The sequence below is a fragment of the Lates calcarifer genome, linkage group LG24 (genome assembly GCF_001640805.2).
Source record: "Lates calcarifer isolate ASB-BC8 linkage group LG24, TLL_Latcal_v3, whole genome shotgun sequence".
NCBI lineage: Eukaryota > Metazoa > Chordata > Actinopteri > Centropomidae > Lates > Lates calcarifer.
In genome coordinates this window covers 6,251,864-6,264,680 of record NC_066856.1, presented here as the reverse complement: position 1 = coordinate 6,264,680, position 12,817 = coordinate 6,251,864, and the positions used below count along the sequence as shown (strand labels likewise).

Here is a 12,817-nt window from a genome sequence, read left to right as displayed (position 1 = left end):
ACACACACACACACACACACACACCACAGTATGACCAGTCCAAGCTGACAGTTGTAAGTAACATGAATCATAACTGTGGAGTAGGAACCTGCACATATATGTTGAGGGACAGTGGTTGTGTTCAAACATGAGGCCAAAGGCCACTGATCACATCACAACAAATACAAATATAACCTCCCTTAGGGCACTCACAAAACCTGTAGTGTGCTGGAAACTAAATGCTGCTGAGAAAATCACCAAGGTCGACTTACAACACACACACACACACAAACTCACAGAGTTCTTCTTCAACTCGGTTAGAAAAAAATAAATAGCTGAACTGGAGCTGGGTGTGTGAAATTTATCAATATATTCTGAAGTAATTATTTGGCTCTAATTTGTGCAGGTGTGAACTGATCATTTTTTGATTTTCAGTTTGGTATCTTCATGACTCACCATGCAGCCCCGGTGGGAGGACAGGCACAATAGAGGGTGTGGCAATGCAATGGAATTTTGGTGCCAAGAATGAGTCTCTCTGGCACAGTTTGTTACCTGCCTGCTCAGAGCAGGTCGACGGCTCAGCATGCGTTTGTTCCATAATAATATTTTGCTCACCTTATTTGGTGAAGTCAAAGAAAACTCTCATTATACATTGTTTACATTCTTCATCCAGCTGTTATGTGATCACACGGGCAATATATAATCTTACTGTCATTGTAAGCAAGACAGAATAAAGATTAGCAGGTCATTCTCACCAACATATGTATTCCACAGTATCCTTAGCCTCTCTTAGCCACCTTGAAGTAGCAGATATCTGGTCCCTCTGCTGACTCTAAATGGAGCAATGATGTCTCTGTCAAGCCACAATTATGCACGACAGACACACCTTGTTTATGTGCATATCAAACTTAGATGGTTATGATTAGATAAATCAGCAGACGTGCTGGAGACAGATACATGGAAAACAGTTCCATTAAAAGGTGTAGGTCTAGCTAATAACTCCCTCAGGACCGTCCGTTCTTACCAATCCTTTCCAAAACACAGTGTAACCAAGGCAACAAAAATGTGACTCATCTTATTTTTTTGTTATTACCCAGTAAGTCTAGCCAAAGTGCTACCTGGAGCTCAGCATTGTTAATGTTATTACAGACAGACATGTGGCTGTGGTGATCAACATGATGTGATAGAGATTGATCGGGTTAAATTTTATAGTTGTGTAACTTCAGCAATAAAAAATAGACGGGAGTGTTTTATTCTCATTTCATTCTGTTTATAGCGCTACAGTGGTTTTCAATGGCAGATGGTTAACGCATGGATCACTGTGATGTCAATTCTAATTGTCTACTAGGGAAAACATGATGACTGCTGGAACTTTAACGTGTTCACAATCAGCATCTGCTCTTGGTTGTATATTGCAGCTGCTGGATTATCAAATACACTCAGCTGGTAGTTTATTATACACCTAGCTAAACCTACACAGTCCTGGAGTATTTATAATCATTTTGGAAGAAGCAGTTTGTTGTGCTGTCGAACTGTAATGTTCCATATGGGCCAGTGTTTCTATTATGTTGTCTCCATTTATATTGCTGAGAGAAGGTCAATAAATAATAACAAGGGACACCATTCTGTTTAATGCAGTCCATTTCAAAATGATCATGCTATTGAATTAACACCTCTCAAAAGCAATATCATTAAAAACTGAACATTATAACCTTCATGAAGGGAGGATTTATTGCAGGACTGTTGTACTAGACTGAATTTGTTTGAAAATGGACCTAATTAAGCTCTACAGGTCTCACAGCACCTTCATTCACCTGCTAATGGAGAGGGAGTATATACAGAACCTTACAGAATGCACTCTCAAACCACTCTGCTATGCAGCCATTTTACAGTGCAACATGATATATATATATATATATGTATAATATATATATATATATATATATATACTGAATAATCAAAAGAAATGGAGAATAAATGAAATGCAAAGAGAGAAATGGAAACATTTGATCTGGCCTTGGAGGAGATTGTGCACTAATAAAAAATACAATTAGGCCCTTAGAGGCTGTCTGCTGCCTCAACACAACAGATTAGTGATTAGAGCCAAACATAGATGTTTCCTTGGGTCTATATTTCTCTCTCTCTCTCTCTCTCTCTCTCTCTCTCTCTCTCTCTTTCTCTCTCTTCCTCTCTCTCTCTGCCCCTTCTTCCTTCATCTTCTCCAAGGTTGATATCATGGCACTAAAAAAGGCTGGGCTGGATATTACCATGCGTGCATCAATAGGTTGCTGTTCAAGAAATTCCACTGTTGATGTTTTATTCCCTGTAAAACATGTCTACTCGTGTTGCAAATGCATTTCTATGAGACCTTCTGGCTAGAGATTTAGTGTGTGAAAAATGCACTGTCTGACTTTGTATATGTGAGAAATCAGCCCAGTCATGCTGACTCATAGGTCTACAGCTGTTAGACAAAATACACTCATTCAAATGAAAATGACTCGCACTGTAAATAAATTATATATATATATATATATATATATATATATATATAGTTATTGTTTGGTGCATCTGTTCCACCTGCAGAGCTGCAGGCTGTTCTGTGGCATTTCAGCTGGCAGGGAGAGCCACAGCTTTGGTTAACAGTGCAGTACCAGAGGCTCCTCTCCTCTATCCTCCATAAATGTCACATAACTGGTCAAAGGTCTGTAAAGGTTGTAACATGAGAGAGTTTAACACTCCCTTATTTCATCGCATTTTCTCATTATTACAGATGCTGGGCATTGAACAACAATGGAGCCCTATGGCACAGAAAAATAAGATGTATCAGGCTTTGGAAACACACACACAATAGTTGTTAGTAGGATAAATTCATTGTTGGTTTGGCTCTACGCATGGGATTTGTTTACAACAAGAAAAATACAGAACATCACCAGACTTATCCTTGAAGGTGTTAGATCAGCCAACATGGATATGAGCTACTGCGAGACTGCCCTCTTGTAAAAAACGGTCCCATAGGACGTCTGTGCAGCAGCTCATTAAGACCCATAGTTACATTTAATTGTCAGACAACCTTAACAAACAACCTTAGCCATGTTTTTATTATTGTAACCATGACAACAAAGGTTTTCTAATCTTAAGACGGTACTTATTTTAACCCAAACTATGATCATATGGTCATCACCTCAATCGAACCATTTGTATCCAAATCTAGCCAAACCATGAGCTTAACTGAGTGTTTATTATTGTAACCATGACAACCACTGTCCAGTACACCCGCCACTGTTGGGGTGCTATTTCAGGAGATTCTCCTATGAGTCGCATCAGACGGTAGAGACCTATATGATCGTTCTCGTCGGTTACTCGCCATGTTAAAGTTACGAAACGTTGTTTTTTATGTATAGGCCTACATAAATTGGGGATACTGGCTTTCATTGTGAGCAGTGTTCCAGAACATATCAGAAAAATTTGCATTGAAAAGACGTGAACGTGAAACTAAACCAAACCCAGTGCATGTTGTGAAGATTTTCATGATAATCTATAACAATGTCTCTTGAGAAGCTAAGTTCAGAGCATTTTTGTGAAAGGATTTCAGCTGCAATAAAGCCCATGACTTGGAACTGACTGAATGACTGCGAGTGATGTTGATGTAATGGTAAGAAACAAAGTGATTTTTACAGCGTGCTCTCTGATTGTGCTGTAACTTCAGAGATTAGTGCACAGGCCTTATGATAATGATGTATTATTTACAGCAGCTCATCTGAGGCCCAGATGGTCAGGAGAGGAGAGAGAAATAAGAGGAGGAGGAGGAGGAGAGGAGGATGGTGCTGCAGGCCCTATCTCCCCACTTGACACACACTCTCTCTTTCTTCTGTCTCTCTCTCTCTCTCTCTCTCTCTCTCTCTCTCGCATTATTGACTAGATAAAGCCAGATGTGGGCTTTTCTTTGTCAGTCTCACACTGTCTTCTGTTTATCCTACAATTGTCAACCCTTACTCCCTGTCCTCTCTCACTTGTTCTTTTCCTTTCTTCTCTTTGTGATTTTGCACTTCACGATTTTTGACCCGTGCCAACGCTCAGCGCCGCTGTGAAAATTAGTGTGTACTTTATGTATGTACATTAAACATACTAAAATCACAATACAACACATAAAACAACAATATTATACTTACCGTGCGAAGATTTTGTAAGAGCAAGATTTTTAAAAACTTGGATGCACAGTCATTTTAACTGGTGAAAGTGATGGTCAGGGTGGGCAAGAATGATAAACTGCTACCTGGATGTAGAGAGAGAAGATGTTATTTGGTCCCAGTGTCAGGGCTTAGTGTATCTGTGTATGCCCTTTACAAGTTTATCCATAGGTGTACAAAAACAAAATAAATGTATGTCCTAAAACCATTTAAGGTCAGAGAAAGTTATGTCCTCTTTCCTCCCTTTTGCCCTCATATGCTCCCATCTGCTCTCTCTTCATCTATTTCTTGCTCTCCTCTCCCTTCCTATCTTCTCCTTCCCCCTCCTCTGCTATCATTTCCTCTTATCTCCCCTCTCTTCTTATCTTTTTTTATTCCCCTCTCTGATCTGCTCCCCACTTTTACCTCATCTCCTCTCTCCTTCCCCTCCTCTCTGCGGTTGTCACCTTCTCCCCTCCTCTCTTCACCTCACTATACTTATTTGTTATGTCTCTTTCCCTCTGGGCACCATCCTCTACCCCTGCTTTCTTTCTTTCTTTTCTGTCATTCCTCATCTGTAGTCTATCTATCTATTACTCTCCATCTGCTTTTTTCTCCTTGATTTTTTTTTTCTCACCCTCATAATTTTTTTTTTTCATTCTGTAGTTCTAGTGGCAGATCTGCCAGCACTTCTATACAGGGTAGAAAATAGAAAGATGCCCTGAGGAAAGACTTAACATATCAACTCATATTTGCACGCAGTCACAGCTGTCTGGTGGCATTTCACAACAGAGTTTTTAATAAAACATTAGGAGCACAGGAAGGAAATTCAGAATATTTTTGAAAGTCAAACTAAAATAATGTAGATTTCCCAGCATTCTCCTGTCAGGAGAGCATTTTGAATGTGGATGAAAAGTTTTTTTTATCTTTATAAACATCTCTGAGAGATGCTGTATGAGATGAGTTGAGTCAAGTTTCCTGACATCACATGACACTTGCTGCTCTCTGCAGTCATCTACACACTCACACGGCCTTTATGAGCAAAACGCCCCAGTCTTTTTACAACAGCTGTCAAACCAATAAGTGTCATTCTCCTGCTTTGACAAATTGTTGCTGAACAGACGTATATAGTATAAAGTGTGGATCTGTGGTATGAAAATATAGTTTGGAATCATGGGTAAGATTAAGTTAATATGTGGCCAATGAAGGCAGAAAGGAACAGAGCCAGTGATTTTACAGGATGTTGAAAAATTCAAATGATCTAATCATTGCTTCTCTCCTCCCCGGCAGATGTACGTGACTTGCACGGTGCAGGCGAAGGGCACTCGTCTGGCCAAACCGGTGCTGTCTCTCGGGCTCATGTGTCTGGCCTTCCTCACCGGTCTGAACCGTGTGGCTGAATACCGCAACCACTGGTCGGACGTCATCGCTGGCTTTATCATCGGCACAGCCATTGCCACTTTCCTGGTGAGATCCAAAAAAGAGCGTGTGATATGGCACATTGTGTCGATGTCGAGCTGTCGGAAATGATGGTATTACAATTCTATGTAATGTAATTCTCACATAGTAGCTGGGGACTTATTTGACCTCACATTCCTCCCTCCCTCCTAATAGGCTTCCAATAGGAGTGAATAACAGATTATTATAGGTTGTTGATAACATAATGAACTGAAAGGGTTTTGGGAGATTTGAAATGCCCAATTTATATACAACAAAAAAATGGATGACATGTAGTTCCTTCTTATATATATATGCTTCATATGTCATAATGAAAATCATTAGTTTTTGTCTTAACTTGTATCTTTAATAACTCAAACCACTGCAGCAGAGAGGGTGGTCTCCACTGCCGGAGATAGAAAGTTAGTAACAACAAAGCCAAATCACAAACCTACCTGTGTCTATGGAGGACTGGCCATATTTCTTAAGCCATGCCAGCTCTATAATGTGGGCACAGCAGTGCTTTTAAAAGACATTTTCACCATCTTAATTTAGCATGCTAATGATAGCTAATTAGCACCAAACAACTACAATTGTGGCTGATATTTCAGGTATCATATTGGAGCTAGATGAAAAGTCAGGTGATCACCCAGTCAGTTGGATTTGCCATCTGGGAACCATGGACATGTATCCATTTTTGTGCCAATCCATTCAGTAGAGTTTGAGATGCAACAACAATACAACTCAGACTAAGCGATTTACTGGAAGTGAAAAATTTGGCCAGCAATATATTAAATATATTATATATATATTAAATTTAATGGCACTCCACCCAGTAGTTGTTGAGATACTTCAGCTCAGATATGTCTACAGCCATGCCGTTAACATGGCATTTTTAAATTTATTGAATTAATTTGATCAGTGACCTTTATCAAGACCATTTAGGTTAATTATGTTTGATAATAATAAGTGAAATTATAACCCCTTCTCCATTTATTCCTGAGCTTTTTGAAGAGCCTATATGATTACATATCAGTGGTTATCAATCATTCTTCCATACATGCTCTGTAAACAATCCATCCACCAAACAAAAGCCTTACTATATTTGGCCTGATGATAAAAGTGGAATTAGCCAAAGATGAAGAACGATCCAGTGGTATCAAAGAGATTACCTGGACAACATTCAACAGGGTCACAGAGTTCAACTGCACTCCAAACAGCAAAATAATGGAGTTAGATTTACACGTAATTGCTGTTGGTCAGTCTCGGTTGTGTGGCTGCACATGCTTTTTATATAGCCTGTGTTTTTTCATGAAAAAACTATATATCAAAGCTTGTCTTGCCCTCACAGCTGTGCTGCACACTATCATGAAATACACACAGAGTGATGATGAGTGGGCCCCCTGATACAGCATGTTTCCTAGCAGCAGCTGAAAGAAAGCAGCAGCAGAAAAAGATAATCTCTCCCTCTTTTTTTTTTCCTTTCTCATCCTGTTTCTTTATTTTGTATTTGACAGAGAAAGGCCAATACTTTCTTTGCTGAGACTAGGGGGCTTTGAGAGAGAGCGGGTCTGTGATAACGCCTTGCTCAGCCTCTCTCCACAGACCTCCATTAATGTTGGCCCTGGTTAAAAACACTACAGTGCCATTAGTGATGGACAGAGATAAGAAAATACAAAGTCTGTCTTTTAATACCAGATAAACTATCTCTCTTCTCCTCTCTTCTCATTTTAACATGGCTGCCTGAAACAAATAGCTCTCATTATCACAGAAAACAGTGAATCAAAGAGCAGATTGGCCCAGTCTTGGCTTTGCAGGGATGCTTTTATATATGTACAAATTATCTCCCCTGGAGACAGCTGATATATTGTGAGCAATAAAGCCTTTAAAGGGTCTGCAGATGGGTTGTGGTGCATAACAGTCTGGTTTTAGGTGTTGGGAATTAAACCCAGAAATGGGTCCTTTTAATTCAGAGTAAAAACCAGGAAATAGATGCTCAGACAGAAAAATATGATGAAATATTTCGGCTGTCATAGGATCCTAAGGCTATAAACACACCTCACATATCAGTGTGCAATTTGCTGCCACCTGAGTCTTTATTTACTTCAGTCATTAGTCTGTTATCTCCATCCGTGCTATCTGGCTTGTGTTGTTATCATCTGTAATGCAGTGATTGTCTCTGAAGCAATATTGCATCACTTTATCAAATTGCACTCAGATTGCTTCATATCTTTATACTAAGTTCACTTTTTCAAAACTGCTCTAACCACAAGTTAATCTAACACCTGACATGCACTAATGCAACCACAACACTTCATATACATGTCAGGATCAACTCTTGCAGCAGAGCACTGACGTCATTTATCTCCCAACAGTCACTATAAATCACTCATTACATAATGACTCAACAGGTAGCATTATGTAGCTTTGATTTGATATGATTTGATTTGATTTTTGCCTAAACAAAGATTCCATTACAGCTAAAATAAACGAATAACATCTTTCTTTGCAGCACAGATTGTGTTGCCTTACAGTATTTTTTACAGGAGTGAATCAGAAAGGCTGCATTATGCTTCAGTAGGCTTTATTTCCTTTCCTCACAATAATTGTTGTTGTTATGTTTTTGATGGATTGAATGTAAATTCAACTGTTTTTGCAGTAGTATCTGAAAATGTACAAAACTGGTTGAGTTTGAGTTGTACTGTTCTGTTGTGCTGACTGCGTGAAGAAGTGTTGCCCAATTTAGACAGTGATGTGTCAGGTGTGTGAAGTGTGAAAGTTGCTGGGGTTCTCTTCTTCTCTTTCTTCTTTCTTGAAGATTGATTGATTGATGCAGTGTTATGTATGTCTTCGAGTAGAGACTGTCTGAAAGAGAGAACTGTTTTCTCTATTCCTGCAATTTATTCATTTCCTGGTTCAACAGTTTAACAGTGTTTCATCGCAGGTTAAAAACAAATAGAGAACACCTGGACATCTCTTCTGATGTGTGATTGGCCTACAATTTTATATACAATTTCTCTGAATTAAGTAAAACAAAGTTGCACATACTGCCCTGAAAGGAATAAAAGGAGATAAGCCTCCAAAGATTCGGAGTTTGACTCCCAGTTTAATGGAACAAAACTCAAGAACAGAAAACTGATTGGATGTTCATGGTTAATGATTTTCTCAAGTTTGCTAGTGAGCTTTATTACACACACACACACTCCACGGCGTTCCAGCCCTCAGAGTTTCTGTGTATCTCCTCTCTGCTCACCCAACTTGAAGTTGCTTATTTCATTTTGAACCTCAAAGCCAGGTTTTGGTCCTTATTAGAGGAACTCATGCAACACCCACATCCATCATAGGTGCAGTAGTACCCCCAGGAAAAAGTCAGTACACACATATGTGACCTACATACTTGGGTTACTCTATTAATCCAACCGAACCACTCAGGAATCTCTGTCAGTCCTTGAAATTCAGTTACACACACATCCCCATTCTCTGCTGTGTTGGTATGTGTGTGTGTGTGTGTGTGTGTGTGTGTATATCACTTGGCTGTAGGTCCATTTTCATTTGTGTGTGTATCATATTTGCTGTGTGTGTTGTAGGTGGTGTGCGTGGTCCACAACTTCAAAGGCAAGTTACTGCTGAGCGAGGAGTCACCAGCGGAGCAGCGGCCCAACACAGCCATGCTGAACATGGGCCGAGTGGAGAGTCCTCTGGAGAAGTACATCGCCTCACAGGTCAGTACAGCAAAACAAGCCATAACCCTTTCAGAATACACACTTTTTTGTGGTTAAAGTTCATGTTGGAATAATATATGCCCGTATGAGGTATACTCATACTTAAAGAAAATCCATTCAACTGAAGTTGACGCAGCTGTTGATGCCACTATTACCAAGATATTTCTTTGCCATCCAAAAGACTAACTGCTGTGTGAGAATGTAAAGTCCTAAAAGTTACACTCATATACAGCTATTATATGCGCTAGCAAAAAAGTTTCATAAGAAATGTAATGCTGTCCTGATTATGTATTAACAACGTATTCACTGCCAAAACAAAATGATACTGAACATAGCTGCAAAATCCTCAGTTTGTATGAAAACCATCAACATGTTTTATTTGTTATCATATCTCTGCTTGTGCCAACGAAAGCATAGTTAATGCTCTATCGCAGAACAATCTGGATTGAGTTAAGGGTATTATATAATACCACTGATTGGAAGGTTAAGAATGTTTGATGGTTCTGTTTGGGTAATTCAAAGCACTTTGTTAAAGTTAGGGAAAGTTGGTAGTCTTATCTACCCTGACATATATCCCAATGACAGACAAACTGAAAATATGTTGCCAGCAAATGGTATCTAAGCAACAATTATGTTTCCTCCGAAATGCACTTGGCACGCCAAATAAGCAGTGAATCAATGTTTTATCTCCACTAAAAAACAAAACTTCTGACATTTGTTGTGGCAGCAAAGGTTAAGTCAAGTCAAATGTGACCTGACAGGTGTCACCTGCAATCACTCAGCACTGTATGACACATGATGCTGGTATCAGTGTCAGTGCCAACACGGTACACTGGAGCAAGGCAGGTAGTTTCACTTGTTGAGTAGGATCATACACGTGCTTCCATTTCAAGCTCAAAGAATTAGTTTGATCAGTCATTCAAGTGATTGAAAGTATTGTCTTTTTTAAAATATTCAGCAAACTCTGTCTGACACAACGGCACCCAACAGTCATAATTAAGGGTACAGGTAGCACTACTAAAATGTTGATGTTGGATGTTACCCATTGTGCACCACACAAACATACATATGTTGTAGGAGACGGATGATGAAGATGAAGAGTCTTGGTACATCAAGGACCGTCTCTTAGCCTTCTTGCGCTGGCTGCGGGGTCTCGATTGGTTCCAGCGTCTCAGGAAAAAAAGGCAACAAACTATGAAGAGGTTTGATCTGAGCTCTGCCAGATATCCCTGGACACAACTCTAGTTATCTTTCTGTCTGGTACAACTGGCTGATATTGTGCTATAGGTCTGGTCCAGCCTCCGTCCTATGTTAGATTTGCCAGATAGTGTTTTGAGGGAACTAGAGAAATCAGTCACAAGTTAGCAGACCCTTTGTAAGACTTGTGCACTGCCCAACCACTGACAAGACTGATGAATGGAATCAGATACACCATGCATGTTCTCCTCTTCTCAAATACATCCCAAAATGTCACAGTTGGTGACCCATATTCCCATTTTCTGAACTTGCACCACTATGGACAGGACAAAACTGATGTGTCCCTGCTACGGTTTTGGTTTGGTCAAGGCATTAATGTTGGAAAATCCCATAGTTCCAGTTAAAATAGGTACTGGTTAAATGAAAAAGGTTGAATATTGGTGGGAAACAGGAAATGAACTCCTGTGTTAAACTAAACCCACCCTGACCTCCTTTGATTTTACAACAATCAGATATTTAGATCCTTGTTTTAGGTGCAATGTTGTCACTCAACCTGTGTGTGTGCAACAAATTTAGTCAGGTTTAGAGTATGTTGTGTTAGAATGGAGGAAATATTTTCAGCGGCATTATGGTCATTCCCATTTATTTGTCTTTTAAGTACTTCTGCTTTAGAACACTATGAAATCAGCTCTTTATTCACATTCAGATAAACAGTGCAGTACAGAGAGAGATCAATCTGTTCCTTTTCCTGACTGCGCCCTTCTGAGACAAATGCTATCATTAGAGGGACTTATGGTGATGCTGTCTTACACGGTTAGAACCATGTGGGAACACAAATACGCAGGATTAAGTACCACATGGTAGAAGATAATACACATATGAGAAGTGTTGATTCAGTGTGCCTTGAAAAGCTTCATTCCACAAGAAATAATACCAGGTTTATGCCAGTGTTCAAATATTCCTAAAGCTGGCTGAAAACCAAATCTTCAACCCGCTGAAACGGTTTAAAATTGACAGCAATTAACATGAATTAGTGAAAAACTATCACCAGTAAGAACACTGGTTGTTCTGCTGTTGAACATCCAAGTGCCTGTGAGGTGATATGATGTGTCTTCCCTATTTGAAAGATCAGCATATAATGGAGCAAATCAGGCACTGAACCTCTGTGACCTGCCGGGTTAACATATGTTTTTGTCTGTGTTGTCTGCTGTTGGAGCAATAACTAGGCTGAGCATGCTCAAAAGATAGGATTCCATTTTTTCAACACTTCTTTCAATACAATACTCAGTGGTTGTCTCCATAGAGATCATTTCCTGCTCTAATTAAGTCATTTTGGTCATATTCAACGTGTGTATGGACATGTGGGTAGTGTTATTATTAAAACTGCTTTCAGTGACAGGTAGAGATGTTTAATACTAATAACAGCACATGATATCAGCCAGTTGTTTCATCTAAAAATAATATTTGTGGCATTAAAAGATAATTCTGGTTTATTACAACATGGGCCTTATTTTTTCTGTTAATAATCACAATATTGTATTCACCACTTTATTGGCTGAGATGAATAGTTGGCCATGCAAATAGTTTGATGATCAGACAGGTTGAAAACAAACCCCCAGGTTGGATAAACTTATCTGGAAGAGAAAAAGAGCTGAATAAAAATCATTGGCTATACTGTTGTAAACATCCATCACAATTTGCAGACTCACTTCCTGCTTCCTTTTTGACCTACTGCACTCACAAAGTTCTCGTTCATTAATTTTCCTTTCGACCTTTATTTATACAGAGGACAAATTATTAAAACCTCATTCAGACAGGGTTAACATTACAGAGGGAGATGGAGAATGAAATATTCACTGTGCTCCTCTGCAATTTAACTCATTGTTCCAGACAGCATTTTAACCATCAGGAAATTACAGGATATGGTCTGTGCTAGACATTGGCATTCAGCAGAACAAAGCCAAAAAAGAAAGCCAAAGACCTTCCCAGGGGGTGGAGAGATGGGGTGCCAGAGAGTTGAAGGAGAGCAAAATTGTACTCCTTTTCTGAATCATGATTCAGTCAGTTATTAGCACTCAGACATGAAACACATACTGATATAATCCCATCCAAAGTGTTAGGACAACCATCTGGTTCACAGAAAAAAAGAGTAGGCAATTGCAGCTGTAATTATTACTGAGTTGACCTGGTCAGGTAATGTTAAAATCACTCCATCGCAGACATAAATCCAGTCCAAACGGGGCTTAAGACAGACATACTAAACTATAAATACAGGATGAGAAAGAGAAGAATACAAATGTTAAAGGATCAAAGAAA

At 39.3% G+C, this 12,817-nt stretch overlaps 1 protein-coding gene across 2 annotated transcripts in view; it reads left to right on the top strand.

Annotated features, from left to right (window-relative positions):
- plppr5b (phospholipid phosphatase related 5b) overlaps positions 1-12,817 on the top strand; it is an 88,201-nt gene that overhangs the window by 66,777 nt on the left and 8,607 nt on the right. For both annotated transcript variants that reach the window (XM_018698311.2, XM_018698314.2), the window contains 2 exons: positions 5,436-5,612; positions 9,170-9,304. In XM_018698311.2, the coding sequence (XP_018553827.1) occupies positions 5,436-5,612; positions 9,170-9,304 (312 nt within the window). The remainder of the gene's footprint in view (positions 1-5,435; positions 5,613-9,169; positions 9,305-12,817) is intronic.